This window comes from Hibiscus syriacus, unplaced genomic scaffold (genome assembly GCF_006381635.1).
Source record: "Hibiscus syriacus cultivar Baekdansim isolate YM2019G1 unplaced genomic scaffold, ASM638163v2 tig00112857_pilon, whole genome shotgun sequence".
NCBI lineage: Eukaryota > Viridiplantae > Streptophyta > Magnoliopsida > Malvales > Malvaceae > Hibiscus > Hibiscus syriacus.
This window is the reverse complement of record NW_024063412.1, coordinates 1,393,680-1,409,792: the sequence shown is the minus strand read 5'-3', so window position 1 is coordinate 1,409,792 and position 16,113 is coordinate 1,393,680. Positions and strand designations below refer to the sequence as shown.

At 37.9% G+C, this 16,113-nt stretch overlaps 2 protein-coding genes and 2 pseudogenes across 2 annotated transcripts; 1 reads left to right on the top strand and 3 right to left on the bottom strand.

Annotated features, from left to right (window-relative positions):
• Positions 1 to 2,776: 2,776 nt before the first annotated feature.
• On the bottom strand, positions 2,777 to 4,598 carry LOC120184089 (annotated as a pseudogene).
• Positions 4,599 to 11,310: 6,712 nt separating this feature from the next.
• Positions 11,311 to 12,017, bottom strand: LOC120184195. Its single transcript, XM_039188716.1, has 2 exons — positions 11,836 to 12,017; positions 11,311 to 11,635 (listed from the first exon to the last, which is right to left on the bottom strand). Exons 1-2 carry the CDS (start codon positions 12,015 to 12,017, stop codon positions 11,311 to 11,313), a joined length of 507 nt encoding a protein of 168 aa, XP_039044647.1.
• A 1,948-nt stretch (positions 12,018 to 13,965) lies between these two features.
• On the bottom strand, positions 13,966 to 14,761 carry LOC120184078 (photosystem II repair protein PSB27-H1, chloroplastic-like). The gene has a single exon (XM_039188641.1). It carries the CDS (start codon positions 14,705 to 14,707, stop codon positions 14,159 to 14,161), a length of 549 nt encoding a protein of 182 aa, XP_039044572.1. The 5' UTR covers positions 14,708 to 14,761; the 3' UTR covers positions 13,966 to 14,158.
• A 475-nt stretch (positions 14,762 to 15,236) lies between these two features.
• Positions 15,237 to 15,842, top strand: LOC120184096 (annotated as a pseudogene).
• The last annotated feature ends 271 nt before the right edge of the window (positions 15,843 to 16,113 follow it).

The following is a 16,113-nucleotide window of genomic DNA, read 5'->3' as shown; positions in this document are numbered from 1 at the left end:
AATTTATTCCTCGATTCCATCGATCTGATCGTATAGTTCTTCTGCATCATTTTACGCATCTCCTTAGTTTATTACCATCAACTTACCTATAAATTGAAGTGGTTTTTTTTAATTAATCATTCGTATCTGATCTATCGATTAATTTATATCGAATTTTACAAAGACTCATTCTGAGTCAGCTCTCCCAATCCAATTTACTCTATACGTAAAATATCAAAATTCGAATATCTAACATCGTTTAAAGAATTGAATGCCTCTGTTTCACTAAATTAAATTTTTACCTATAAATTGAAGTTTAATTACAGTGATCCTTCCCCGGTCAAACATTTTATAAGAAAATACGTAATAGAATAATAACAGATTCTTTAATTAATATTGACCGTTAAATCTAACGATTTTTATAAATTGATGCCACATGTTACGTTATAATAATTTCATAAGAAAATAGGTAATAGAATAATGATATATTAAGGATTCAATTAAAATATATAGAGATGTGGGGACAAATTTAGAATATAAGTCATTGTCCGGTGTTGTCTGATAAACACAATATATCATAATTGGGTCAAAGGTCAAGAACAACCAATAGGCAAATAGGTAAGAGCAAATTTAAAACTCATTAAATGGTCTTTTCAATTAATAATTAATCACTAGTATATGATATATTAATAGATTAATTTAGATCTAATACCTCATCCGATTAGATTAACTGATTGTTGGTTGGATCGGTCGTCTTTAAATTAAAACCCAAATTCAGACAATCTCGACCGTTAATTTCGTGAATGAGTAGTTTACCCATAATTAATTGATTCTATGTTTGGTTTGGGGGCAGGATGGCCATTTTATGCGATTTTAGCCTATGTATCTGCATAATTAATTTATATCGGTATAAATTAATATTGATATATTAAAAAATTAAAAATATAATGACAAAAGAAAAAATATATTATACAACATCACATTTTCAAGAACAAGTGATCGGATGGATGATATGAGATACCACGAGCAGGGTGAGCGTTCAATCGAGTCGAATCAAAGTTTTAAGTTATTCGAGTTGATGAGTCTTACTTCATAACACGGAATTGATTTGAAATTTTTTTAAGTCTAGTCAAATTTTCAAGTTTCTATTTAAATTTAATTGTAAATATTTATAATATTATGACATTATTCGATTCCAATTTAAATGGTATTTTAAAACCATATACAATACATATATATTATTTCATATATGTTTTACATATATCATACAAAGTCGAGGGGTTCCACTTAAACTTCAACTCTTGAAAATCAATATACTAATTATTAAAAATTTAGAGTTATTCGCGATTTGAACTTGATTTTTTTTTCAAATCGAGTTTATAAAATTACGACTTAAAATCAATTTAAATCAAAAAAATTAATTTCTCAAGTAGAGTTGAATTTTACTCACCTTTAACCGCATGGTTGACCCTAAAATCCTGAATAATATGGAAATTGAGATATATTTAGGAAGTCTTTCAATGCTTTGGAGACTACAACTGTTAAAAAAATACACAATTTATAGATCTACAAAATTAAAACTATATCGATGATCGATCTATGCACCACCATCGATCAAATCAATTATAAACAATAAGTGAACATAGAAAAGAACGGTATCAATGGTTCAGACTAGGGGAGGATGCCCTAAATTCTTAGGGGGTAAAGTGTATATCTATTTTTTTTTATATAAATAATTCAATATAGTTCAATATATCAAAGAAAAAAATGGCTGTCCCTTTTTCCCATATGTATGGGATAAGGGGAGGTAAGATAGTAGGCTATCCCCAACACCAGATTAAGAGTAGCTTCCGTAAGAGACCTCCGAATTATAAAATGCCCTCCGTAGGACTCGATCCCACGACCTCAAGGTTAAGAACCTTATGCTCTACCAACTGAACTGGATTGTCATTTCATATCAAAGAAAAAAGAAAAAAGAAAACATAAAAAAATTCACATACCCATTTTATTATAAAAAGGAGTACTAAAATTTTTAAACTCAAATTTTAAATTTCTAAATTCATCACCGGTTCGAACAACCTTACAAATCCCTACTAATCCGAGTCCAAAATAGTGTCCATGGTTCCAAATCAATCAACTTCATATTTCATTATTAGGAATATGCATGAAGTTAAAAAGAGAAGTCTTGCAAAGAAGGGGAAGAAACACATCGTTAGTGCTTAAATTCAGCGTACGCTGCAGTGGTGGATGTATATAGAACCCAAGTAGGCACGTAACCATCTTAGAATTCGAATTATTTATGTTAGTTGTTTATTTTATTGAACATGTCTACTTAAAATTTTATTTGTGTTCATCACATACAAAACTTTTTGTTATTAATTCATGTGTCAATCTTAAAAAATATTTTTGAATATGTCACTGTCCACGTGTGGTCAAGTCGGTGTTCTTTTACTTTGTGTTGAATATGTCACTGTCACACGTTCAACATTGCCTGTGGGCTATGGATTTCGACTAAAGGGACGCATAGTTAAGGCAATGTTAATACAGTTTTCATAGCTGAAAATTTAACTTTACCACCCCCATTACCTTCAATAAGTTGGCAGCCGATTTTAGTTTCAATGTTTACTTTAATATATGGATTCGATACATGTGCTCTAATGAATAATTAAAGTAAAAATCATCTGAAAAATATGCACAAATTGGACAACATCCATTCTTTACGACAGAACAAGTGCCAACCAAAATTCTCATAAGCTCAAGAACCTATTCAACTCCGAAGAAGAAGAAGCACCCCAAAATTCCAAGAACTAGAAAATGAGATTGTTCTGTTGGTATTTTAATCAGTCAATTCCATGGGAGCAATAACAGCATCAGCCATGTCATGGTGCTGGACCCCAAGTTGCTTTAGCCACGAATCCGCCACACTCGAAAGCGACGCCAGCTTCTCTCGGTCGAGTCTGGAATCGCCCGAGACCCACACGCCCCCTGCATCTTGTACTTGGCCAACCCGAACGGCGGAAGCGAGATGCCACCGTCACTGTCACCCTCGGTATCTGCTCCCGGAATAAACATTTGATCAGCCAAACCAAACCAGTATTAACAAAAGCTTGAAAGAAATAGATTGAAAACGAGACCTTGGAAAGAAGATGATAGCGTGTGGTAAGGAAGGAAGCATGTGGGCAAATCCTTTATGGTCCTCCCCATGGGAATGTGATAAATTGGGTACCCGACGATAGTATCAAAACGATGACGAGATTGAGATTTCATGAAAGTTACTTAATTTTTTGCAGAGATTTGATCATGAAAGAGAAAGAGACCAAGCAAATGCCATCCAACTGGCTGGAGAAAGATCAAATCTCCTCAATGACATCAAACCTGGGAATCTTCCACATAATCCATTAATCTGCAAAAGGAGAGAATTTGGAGTTGAAAGACAATAATTCCAAAAATAAATTCAAGAACTAGAACTGATAATTTAAGTATTAAAGACGTTTAAGTTTTTAAAGATATAGTACTAGAATGAAACAAAAAATAAACGTTGGTATAATTTAAAAAAAATTAAAAGTTTATGTATTAAAATAATTAAAACTGATAGTTTAGGTACTAAATGTATAATTTACACTTTCTGGATAAATTATGCGTTTAGTACATAAACTATCAATTTTGGTCCGTTTTAATACCTAAACTTTTAATTTTTTCAAAACATACTTAAAATTTAATTTTGTTTCGTTTTAGTAATTCTTTTCAAAATTTAACGTTAAATTTTGAAAAATATAAAAATTTAGATACTAAAACGAACTAAAATTGATAGTTTAGATATTAAAGGTGTTAAGTTTTAACAACATGATACTAAAAATGAAATAAAAATTAAACGTTAGATATGATTTAAAAAAATTAAAAGTTTAAGTACTAAAATAAACTAAAAATGATAAATTATCGAGTAAATGTGTAGTTTACCCTAATTGTTTTTTCTTCTTACTTTATCCGTGAGAGTCACTCTTCCGTAAGGAGTTGATCTCTCGAAATACTGAAAGTAAAGGTAACCCAACCTGCTATCTTGCTCGGAACCGCCGTCCTCCGACGAGCATCCGTCCCACCGCCATAAATTGTCGGTGTCGCTCTCGTCGCTGCTCGAATCGCTGAAGGAATCCGTCTCTTCCTTGAACAGGTCATCGATCAAACATTTCACATGCCATGAACATCTGAGAACTACATCGATTTACCTTAAGATATTGACCGGAGAACCGCCGGTGAAGATTTGAACGGCAGAGAGATACAGGACATAATACTGAACCAAGGTTTTGTAGTTTTTCAACATGATCGGAACTCCGGCTCCATACGCACTCCATTCACCGTAACAATTCCAAAGATCAGATAATGTGAAATACTCCACATTTTCTTTCTCCCGATGGTTCCCTAAAAGATTAAGTGTCATAATTTCGCTCTGCAAAATAAAACATTAAAATAATAATCACAAGAAGAACCCATAATAAAAAAAGATAATTTTTTCTCTCTTTTCGCTGACCTTGGGAAGATATTGTGATTTACTGTTGGCGTTGTGCAATGGAGAAAGCAGTCGAGGTTTGACCGAGTTAACCCGGCGTCGAAACTCATGACTCAGACGAGAAACACAGGAGAACAGAGGACGACGAAAGGGTAGAAAAACAGGTCGAGATTTGGTAAGAGAAATCGGAACGAAGATAAATAAACAAACAAACAAAAACGTCTATGTTTTCGACCAAGTCTCTGTTCGTGCTGGACGATGTTGTCTGATTCAACTCTTTCCGGTGTTAGGAAATAAATCGAGTACAAGTAATTTTTTTATAATTAGATTAGTGAGAATGCGAAATAAAAGCGGAAAAATAATACTCGAGTATTGATAACGGAGTTCAACTAATTGTGCTTACGTCTTCGGGCTGCTGCAGATCTTTTACTAAGAGAAAATTTTCAGGTGTTTACAAAATACTCACTACTCAAAAGAAAGCTCTCTAGTATAAGAAGAAATAAATGTTTTGGGATGATTTTGAAGCTAAATGGGCTAGGGTATTTATAGCTTAAGTTTAAGGACTAATCTTATAAATACCCTAAAATATGCAGTGGCAAAAAAGGTAATTAACCCATTTACAATTTTAATTAAAAATTGGGACACCGAATTATGCCCCCTTCATAGAAAATCCTGCGTCTTTTGAAGAAATCATGCGCCTCCTTTGAATTCCTTCAGGCGGTGGTAGTGCCCACCCCCTCCTCAATTTTTGACTTTACAATCTCCCACTTAAAGACTGATTTTAATCTGTCTTCACACCTTGATCAATGCGGCAATATTTCTGGTCTTGTTACTCTAGCATTCCAACTGAAGCTGAACACAACTTCAGTTTGTCCGTAGTCACCGTCTTTGTCAACATGTCTGCCGGATTTTGAGCACCACTAATTTTTTCAAGTTTCAAAATCCCATCTTCCAGAAGAGACCAGATAAAATGATATCGTAATTGTATGTGCTTCGTTCTGGAATGAAAAGATGGATTCTTCGCTAGATGGATAGCACTTTGACTGTCGCAATACAAGATATTGTTTTCTTGTTTCTTGCCTAACTCTTCTAAGAAACTTTGGAGCTAAACCATCTCCTTGCTGGCTTCTATAACAGCAACATATTCTGCTTCAGTTGTGGAGAGAGAAACTATCTTATGTAGTTGAGAAACCCAACTCACTGCGGTTCCTCCTAGAGTGTAGACATACCCTGTAGTGCTCATTCTGATGTTGACATTTTCGGCTAAGTCGGCATCTACATAGCCTGTCAGTGTCGTATCTCCACCTTTGAAACAAAGTGCTTTGTTTGTGGTACCCCGCAGATATCTGAGGATCCATTTGACTGCTTTCCAGTGTACCTTGCCCGGATTATTCATGTACCTGCTAACAGCTCCCACTGCTTGAGCAATATCTGGTCTGGTACAAACCATGTCATATATTAGACTACCAATTGCTGAGGCATACATCACCTTCACCATTTGTGCACGTTCTTCCTCCGTCTTTGGTGACTGTTCTTCGGAGAGTCTAAAATGAACACCTAAAGGTGTACTTACTGGTTTAGCATCTTGCATGTTGAACCTGGAGAGTACTTTGTTGATGTACTCAGCCTGTGATAACAATAAGTCCCCGACTTTGTGTCTCTCTTGATCCTCATCCCAAGAATCTGCTTTGCTGCACCCAAATCTTTCATTGCAAACTGCTTCGACAATTTTTGCTTCAAATTTATAATCTCTTGCATGTCTGAGCCTGCAACGAGCATGCCATCAACGTACAACAATAAAATAATGAAGTTATTGTCGAACCTCTTGATATAGCAACAATGATCTGCTTGGCATCTGGTAAAACCACTGCTACTCATGAAGCTATCGAACTTCTTGTACCATTGTCTAGGAGCTTGTTTTAAACCATACAAGCTCTTCTTCAACCTGCATACCAGGTTTTTCTTGCCTGTCTCTATAAAGCCTTCTGGCTGCCTCATATATAGATTTTTTCCTCCAAATCACCATGAAGGAAAGCTGTCTTTACATCTAACTGCTCAAGATGTAAATTCTGTGCAGCTACAATTTTCCACACCAGTCTGATAGTAGACAGTTTCACGACTGGAGAGAAAATTTCATTGTAGTCAATACATTCTTTTTGCTGAAAACCTTTGACAACCAATCTCGCTTTGTAACGTTTGCTCCCATCGTGCTCTTCTTTGATCCTGTAAATCCACTTGTTGTGAAGCGCTTTCTTGCCTGGTGATAATTCAGCTAATTCCCACGTCTGATTTGACATAAGCGAGTCCATCTCATCTTTCATGGAAGACTCCCACTTGACTGAATCATCCACTTGCATTGCTTCATCCTAGCACTCTGTTTCACCATTGTCAGTCAGCAATAAGTAGTGCAAAGAAGGAGAATACCGTTGGGTTAGTTTAGGAATTCTGGAGGACCGTCTTAGTTCTTGTGTGCCTGGTTCTTCTTGAACTGCTTCAGGACTGATCTGAACATCATTTCCAGAAATCTCCTCGAACTTAGTAAATTCCTTTGTTTCAGCTTTGGTATTGGAGATGCTTGATTCTACAGTTGACCTGTCTTTTTACATCACATTCTCATTGAAAATGACATCTCTGCTTATGATGATCTTCCGATTTTCATAGTCCCAAAATCGGTAACCGAACTCATCACCTCCGTAACCAACAAAGGCACATTTGTTGGACTTAGCATCAAGTTTACTTCTTTCAGCAAAGTCTATGTGTACATAAGAAATACAACCAAACACTATTAAGTGTGAAAGGTTTATTTCTTTCTTGCTCCAAACTTCCTCTGGTATTCTGCCATCCAAAGGAACTAAGGGCCCACGGTTGATTAAGTAAGCTGCAGTGTTGATAGCTTCAGCCTATAGAAATTTGGGCAATCCTACATGTATCCTCATGCTTCTGGCACGTTCATTCAGAGTTCTGTTCATGCGCTCTGCTACGCCATTCTGCTGCGGTGTCATGGGAACTGTTGTCTCCATCTTGATCCCATTGTTTGCGCAGAAGTCTCTAAATCTCCTATTTCTGTACTCTCCTCCATTGTCAGACCTCGACCGCTTGACTTTCAGACCAGTCTCATTTTCCACCATGGCCTTCCATTTTCTGAAGGTATCAAAGACTTCTGATTTCTTCTTCAGAAAATAAATTCACACCTTCCTTGTAGAATCATCGATGAAGGTGACATAATATAGTGAGCCTGCAAGAGATGGAACTGGGGATGATCCCCATACATCAGTATGAACCAATTCTAACATTTCTGCCTTGAGTGTCTTGCCAATCTTTGCAAAACTGACTTTCTTTTGTTTGCCAAAGATGCAATCCTCACATATTCCGACATCTACATTCTTTAGATCCGACAGTTTCCTTTTTGACAAAAGTGTCTTCATCACTTTCTCGCTCATATGGCCAAGCCTTTGGTGCCATAGGTTTGATTTTCTATCAGCATCTGTTACTGCAATGATATTCTCTAAATTTGAGGTTACATAAAGAGTATCAGTCTTCTTACCGCGAGCAATGACGAGTGCTCCTTTAGTAATCTTCCATTCACAGCCTGAAAAGGTTTTACTATATCCTTCTTCATCAAGCTGTCTAACAGAAATCAGATTTCTTTTGAGGCCAGAAATATGTCTCACTCATGTCAGCTTCTAGGTGGTCTGGTTTGGTAGCTTTAGTCGGATGTCTCATTTTCCGACGATCTTCAAGGTTTCATCATCAGCTAGATGAACCTTCCCAAAATCACCACTGACATAGTTCTCCATGATTTCTCGGCATGGGGTGGAGTGGAAAGATGCCCCTAAATCCAAAATCCATGATTCAATCGGACTGTTGACGCTTAAAATCATGGCATCACATGTCTCCTCCTTCATGTTGACAGATTCCTGTGCGCCAGTATTTTTCTTCGGTGCTCGACAATCTCTTTTGAAGTAACCCTTATTGCCACAATTATAACAGGTAAAATCTTTATTTCCTGTTCTTGATTTTCCCCTTCTAGATTTCTATCTGCCACGATTTGAATTTCTTTCTGAAGTTCTCCCTCTGGACTCCGTGTGCAAGGCTGAGGAGGTTGATGCTTCAGCCGATTCTCTCTGTTGAATTTCTTTGCTCAGTACCAGATCCTAAACATCGTCGAATTTTAATTTATTGTTTCCCGACGAACTGATGACTGCTGTAACAGTAGCATTCCAACTGTCTGGTAAAGATGATAAGAGAATTAAAGCTCGAACTTCATCATCGAATTCAATTTCCACTGAACTCAACTGGGTTGTGATTGTGTTGAGTTCATTTAGGTGTTGTGCCACCGATGCCCCTTGCGTCATCCGCAAATTGAATAATCGCCTCATCAAATGAACTTTGTTTGAGGCCGATGGCTTCTCATACATACTGGAGAGAGCCGCCATAAGACCCGCCGTGGTCTTTTCCTTTGCTATGTTGAAAGCAACATTGCGGGATAACGTCAGTTGGATAACTTCGAGGGCTTGTCTGTCGAGAAGAGCCCAGTCTTCATTCTTCATGCCCTCTGGTTGTTTTCCTGAGAGGGGTTGATATAGATTTTTCTGGTATAGAAAATCTTCAATTTACATCTTCAAAAATCCAAAGTTCGCACCATCGAACTTTTCAATTTTCACATTCCCTTCGTCTGCAGGCATCGCTCCCACTCGAATTTGGCTTCGTTTGGATCATTTCTGACAATTTCTGCGAACCGCCGTGTATTAAAACACCTCCGTCGACAAACTCGTATCACCGACCGAATTTCACTATTCACGAAATTCACTATTCACGTAAATAGTAACCCGAATAGTAACCTCACAAAAAATTGACAGAATTCACAACCAAAAGTTCTGATACCAGTTGTTAGGAAATAAACCGAGTACAAGTAATTTCCCTATAATCAGATTAGTGAGAATACGAAATAAAAGCGGAAAAATAATACCCGAATATTGATAACGGAGTTCAGCCAATTGTGCTTACGTCTCCGGGCTGCTGCAGATCTTTTACTAAGAGAGAAAATTTTCAAGTGTTTACAAAACACTCACTACTCACAAGAAAGCTCTCTAGTATAGGAAGAAAGAAATATTTTTGGATGATTTTGAAGCTAAATGGGCTAAGGTATTTATAGCTTAAGCTTAAGAACTAATCTTGTAAATGCCCTAAAGTGTGCAGTGACTAAAAAGGTAATTAACCCATCTATAATTTTAATTAAAAATTGAAACATCGAATTTTACCCCTTTGTTGAAAATTCTACACCTTTTAAAGAAGAGAAAATAACCTCAGTGACCAAAAATCTTAGATAATATACGATTTTGACCAACTTTTTTAGGATTTGCGAAAATGACCAAAAAAATCGCAATGCGATCTCTAATTTGCATTGCGATCTCCACTATCGCAAATTCACGTTGCATTTCGCATTGCGATAGTTGAAAATCGTGTTGCGTTTTTCCATTTCGCATTGCGATAGTTGGAGATCGAGTTGCGATTTTCCATTTCGCGTTGCGATAGTTGAAATCGCAACGCGATCTCCATCATCGCAAATTCGCGTTGCATTTCGCGTTACGATAGTTGAAAATCGCGTTGTGGTTTTCCATTTTGCGTTGCGATAGTTGAAAATCGCGTTGCGATTTTCCATTTCGCGTTGCGATAGTCTACAATTGTCGTTGCGATTTTCCAAATTCGTTGAAAAAAAAAAGATTTTGTTTCTTAAGAATTTTCTCTAAAAAGATAGTATACGCACGGACGTGTCGAAGACACGTATTACCACGACCACGACAACGACCCGAGACGAGACGGACGGCGGCGACGGTGCGCGAGAGTCCCCCTTGTTCTCTATCACTCAACAAGGAAGTGGAAAAGCCAAGCCTTAAATACCATTCCCAATAGTGTTTCCAATACAATGTGAGATTGAGCATTACCAACACTTGTTTCCAATACAATGTGATTATTCAGGAAACAATTAACAATCATGCACCTTAAAACAACTGAATCAACAACCAATTACATTAGTATTATACGATTAAATATGTCATAATTAAAAGTCAATCTACTATCAATCGCGATTATTGTAATTTTAAGCAAAACATTCAAAAATAATATCACTATTTAAGGCTCAATCCCACATAGTATTGGGAACAAGTGTTGGTAATGCTCAAATCCCACATAGTATTGGAAACACTATTGTGAATGGTATTTAAGGCTTGGCTTTCCCACTTCCTTGTTGAGTGATAGAGAATAAGGGGGACTCTCGCGCGCGCCGCCGCCGTCCGTCTCGTCTCGGGTCGGGTCGTGGTCGTGGTCGTGGTCGTGGTAATACATGTCTTCGACACGTCCGCGCGGATACTATCTTTTTAGAGAAAATTCTTAAGAAACAAAATCTTTTTTTTTAACTATCACAACGAATTTGGAAAATCGCAACGACAACTGTAGACTATCGCAACGAATTTGGAAAATCGCAACGACAACTGTAGACCATCGCAACGCGAAATGGAAAATCGCAACGCGAATTTCAACTATCGCAACGCGAAATGGAAAATCGCAACGTGATTTTCAACTATCGCAACGCGAAATGGAAAATCGCAACGCGATTTTCAACTATCGCAACGCGAATTTGCGATAGTGGATATCGCAATGCGAATTAGAGATCGCATTGCGATTTTGTTGGTCATTTTCGCAAATCCAAAAAAAATTGGTCAAAATCGTATATTATCTGAGATTTTTGGTCACCGAGGTTATTTTCTCTTTAAAGAAATCATGCGCCTCTTTGAATTCCTTCGGACGGTGGCGGTGCCCACCCCTCCTCAATTTTTGACTTTACACAGGTCATGCAAAACGCAAAGCCGACTCTGTTCTGATAAAAAGCGAAGAAGCAGCTTAGAAAAATCACCGTCCGAACCTCGAATAACCCCACCTGCAGTAGCCATTTTGGACAAGCAATCCATGGTTCCATCAGAGTTTCCTCTAACCCACCCAAGAGGAGGTTTCTGCCAGCAAGTTTTTTGACTTTGAAGCTGATTATTCCCATCTTCGGCACCCCGAGCAGCGATGATCTCATTCTTGATCTTGAAACAATCAACCAGCAAGTTATCTTTGTCCATGTAATTCGGTTGAAGAAGTAAGCTATATCTTCTCTTCCAAATCTTCCAACAAATAACAGCAAAGAGGACTTCCCAATGTCTTATCATTTATGGGGAAGCTTCCTTGGCCCCTTAAATTTGCAACCAATCTCTAACCGGCATTGTGACAAAGTCCTGGAACCTATCCTCAGCAATCAATCGGCGCCATAAATTCCGAGCTTACGTGCACCCTCGGAGAACATGGCTCACATCTTCCACCTCATTGTGACAAAGATCGCAAAGATTAGAAGCAGCCATATGAATAATCTTTCAGCATTCGTTAGGAGTCTTCCATGAACAGCTAACCACAAGAAAGTTTGGATACGCCGTGGGACATTCAGAGCCCAAATTTCGCTCCAAGAAGCATCAGTCTCTATCGGCACCGGCGCCATCAGAACCTTATACGCCGATCTAACCGTTAACCTGTGATTCTACTCTCAACGCCACCCTGGTGAGTCTTCTCCAAAAGCCGCATTGGGAGGGCAAATAGCGGCAATTTTATAGCAAATACTCTCCGGTACAAGCTGTTTAATTCGGTCCATGTCCCACTCGCCGGATGCCGTAACCAAGGAGCTGATCATTACAGCCGGCGGATTAGCTCCCACAAGGCTATGATGAATTAAGGGCCCAGTATCATCCAACCAAATATCATTCCAAAAATCAATACGATTCCCGTTTTTCACTGACCAAAACAGGCTTTTTTGTATTTTCCCCCATACACATTTCAATCCGTTCCAGAGCCAGGAACCTCGCCTTCGACTCGTCATCATAAACCCGTTATCCGACCAACGGTACTTGCTCCGGATAACTTTAACCCACAACTTGTCAACTCCTTGGACTAGCTGCATACCAATCTTTAACAGAAAAGCTTTATTTTGGCCCTCCAAGTGTTTGATAGCTAAGCCACCATTCTCCTTTGGAAGCTTCACAGTACTCCATTTAATCAAAGCAAGCGGATTTGATCCCTCATTTGCGTTCCAAACAAAGCGCCGGATTAACTTCTCTAACATAGTACATACCCCTTTCGGTAACCAGGAGGATTGCATAGCATAAGATGAGATAGTCTGTAACACCGCTTTCGCCAGTGTTATACGGCCTGCAAAGGAAAGCGTTTTTGCTGCCCACCCTGACCCTGATAACCGTTGTTCTACCTTCTCGATGAGATAACTGTAGGTTGCCTTGGTTACTCTGCTGTGGAGCAATGGAACACCTAGGTACCTCCCTAAGTTTTCTACCACCTCATACCCAAACTTTGGCCTATAAGGTTTCTTCTGCTGGCATCGCAGTTCTTGGAGAAGAATATCTGTGCCTTGGCCGCACTTTGTGACCTGAGCAAGCACAAAATCGCTCCTGATGTGAACATTTGATAAGGATGAAATAGTGTTATTAATCTTTATGTCTGAGTCAATTTGACAAAAATAAAAGTTTGAAGGAAAAAAATAATACCAAACATTATATTCATAGTCATCGTAATTGGGCTCTGAATGAAATTGAAACATTATATTGTTGATTGGACTTTAAATTTTGATTTGCCCATTAAACGCCCCTTTAATTTGGGCAAAATTGGCCCAATAAGCCAAACGGGTATAAAAATTAGTCCATTAGGCCAACCGGATTTTAATTTGATATCTACGGTAAATGTTACAGTTCACGATAAACTCGTCACGTCCACATAATGAGTTTACTCAAATAATATCTTTTATTCAAACTCATCGTGTTAACGTGACAAGTTTTAATAAAATGTATTTTTATTATAATTTATCAAGTCGGGAGGACAAGGTTTAATAAAAAAATAATTCGAACTAGTCATATCAACGTGACAAGTTTTAAATCACTGTAGCAAATACCATAAATCCCAAATTAATTTTAAATATAGCATAATGGGTTAATTATTTCACCCTCTTAACCTATTGGGTAAATTTTACCCTTTAATTTGATTGGGTTTTATGTGTTTAGAAAATGTATTAATTCCAGAAAAGAATGTGAGATAAATTGACAAAAACTATAAACATCGAGAGTTTAAGTTGTAACCATATAAAAAATTAAATTACGTATTTAATATTTAAACTATTAATTTTAATATATTTTAATATATAAAATTTTAATTTTTTTAAAATTATATCTAATGTTTAGTTTTTATTTTATTTTAATACTTACGTTAAAAGATAACGCGTTTAATACCTAAACTATTAATTTTGGTCCGTCTTAATACATAAACTTTCAATTTTTTTAAAAATTAACGTTAAACTTTAAACATGATACTAAAATGAAACAAAAACTAAAATTTTTAACGGTAGATACTAAAATGAAACAAAATCTACACTTTAGGTACTAAAAAGATTAAAACTAATAGATTAGGTACTCAATGTATAATTTATCCAACCGAACCACAAATTTACAATCTCAAGCTTCATAAATTACATAGGCACTATTTAAGCAGTGAAACCAACAAGTTTAAGGGAAAAGAAAAGAAAAATCCGGCTTCCGTAGGTGAGTGGTGGTGGTGGCCGGCCACCGGTACTTTGCGGTTTTTTCATCTTCCTCGAGATAAAGCTTTCTCGGCAGTGTCCATTTCTTCAAGAATCCTAGCCTTTCTCTTTGCAGGGATCGGCGCCGTTGGTCCGAAGCTAATATAATGCCCAGAAATAGCATTCAACGCCGAGTAAATGTCACGGAACGAAGCTCTGCCCAACAAAGCCTTCTCTCTTCTGTACTTAGCCACCCAAGAGTTCGACGTCTCTCGAAGCTCAGCCACGGCGGCCGCGATGTTCGGATCGTTCTTATCCATATTTATGGTGTTCCTTACTTTGCCGATCACTTCGGCGGACTCCTTCACGTACTCCTCGTCCGAGGCACCAACTGCTGGTCGCGGCCCCGCAAGAGAAAGAGTTGCCGTGGCGGCGGCGGCAAGGGACAAGAATCGGCGCCGTACTAAGGGTTGTTGGTGCGGCGGCGGAGAGGGTGTGGCGGCTGCTTTGATGGGGAGGAGGGGTTTGAGTTTTGACGTTGTTGGGGTTAGCAATGGTGGGGAGGCCATGGTTAATTTCTTGTGCTGGTGGCTCGAGAAATTAGAAGAGAGCATTTATCACCTTATCTGAGTTTTAGATCTATGGATGAGATTGGACCCAATGAAATCTACGATAATGATCTAGCAGTGTCCATGTGGCAACACATGCCCCACGGCTCAATTTCATGAAAATGCTAAACCCTTCACCAGTTGGTTTATATAGTCAATTGGTTTATATAGTCAATAAAAATGGTCGTCCTTATTCCTATATGTAATGGGATAAGATAATAGGTTGTTCTCAACATTAGATTGAGAGCAATTTTCGTAGAATACCTTCGAATTATGAAATACTTTCCGTGAGATTTGATTCCATGACCTTAAGATTAAGAATATTATACTCTACCAACTGAGTTAGATGGCCATCTCATAGTCAATAGTGGACCAAATTGATCAATTAATCTAGTTGGTTTTCGGTTAATAGGGTCATTACGGCATATATACAAAAATTCTGAACAATATTAACATAAAAAAATTCGGATCCATTCACCTGTGTTTTTTTTTGAACGTCGCCTTCAAATGGTGTTGTCAATATGGAACTCTCTTTTTAACTCACCGCCAAATGATCAACCAACTCAGTTGAACCTTCCCCTATATAAGAATCGTTTGTGAATCCCCATTCTCACCACCATACCAACAAGTAGAACCAACCCTAGCTATTTCTCATTCTTCAAACTGTGAATTATAATGGCTTTCAAAATGAGCTCCTTGTTTGTTGCTCTCCTTTCCGTCGTCGGCACCTGCTCGCTATTTCCGGGCAAGCGATGGCGGCTCGAGACATTCCAACGAACGATGATCAAATGAAGCACCCCGAGTTTCTGAACACGACCGAAGCGTGCTCATTCCTGGCTTTGGGCGAGTGCTGCTGCCACCTGTTTTCAAACATCACCATCCACACACCACAAGCAGTGGCGGTCAGTGGCAGCCCAAGTGGTGGAAATAGCCAGATTCCGGGCGGTGACGAAACGTTCGTTCCGAACCCCGGTTTCGAGGCGCCGATCCCGGGAGGCCATGGTGGTGCACGTCATTGAACATGCATTGGCTATGGAACTCAGAATCAATTAGATAATAAAGGCAATCGATTATCGAGATAGTGTGGTTTATGAGTCCCCTTGTAGTTTAAATGAATTCGAGTTTGTTGTCATTTTAGTGAAGTCTACCTGTGCTTGCATTTTCCAGTCGGAAACCATTTGTTAATGTATCTCATTTTCCAAATTTATCAAATATGGTATATTATGCATTATTATATTTATAACTTTAGATCTTACACTTATCTTTAAAAAAAAAATCTTAATGAATTTAAACATTGAAAATATTGAATTAGAGATTTGATCCAAATGAGGTCGAGTGTAGGTTTTTATCTAAAAAATTTACTTAAACTTTAGGTCAAGAAAAAAAATCCTAAACCTAAATCAAATCAGATG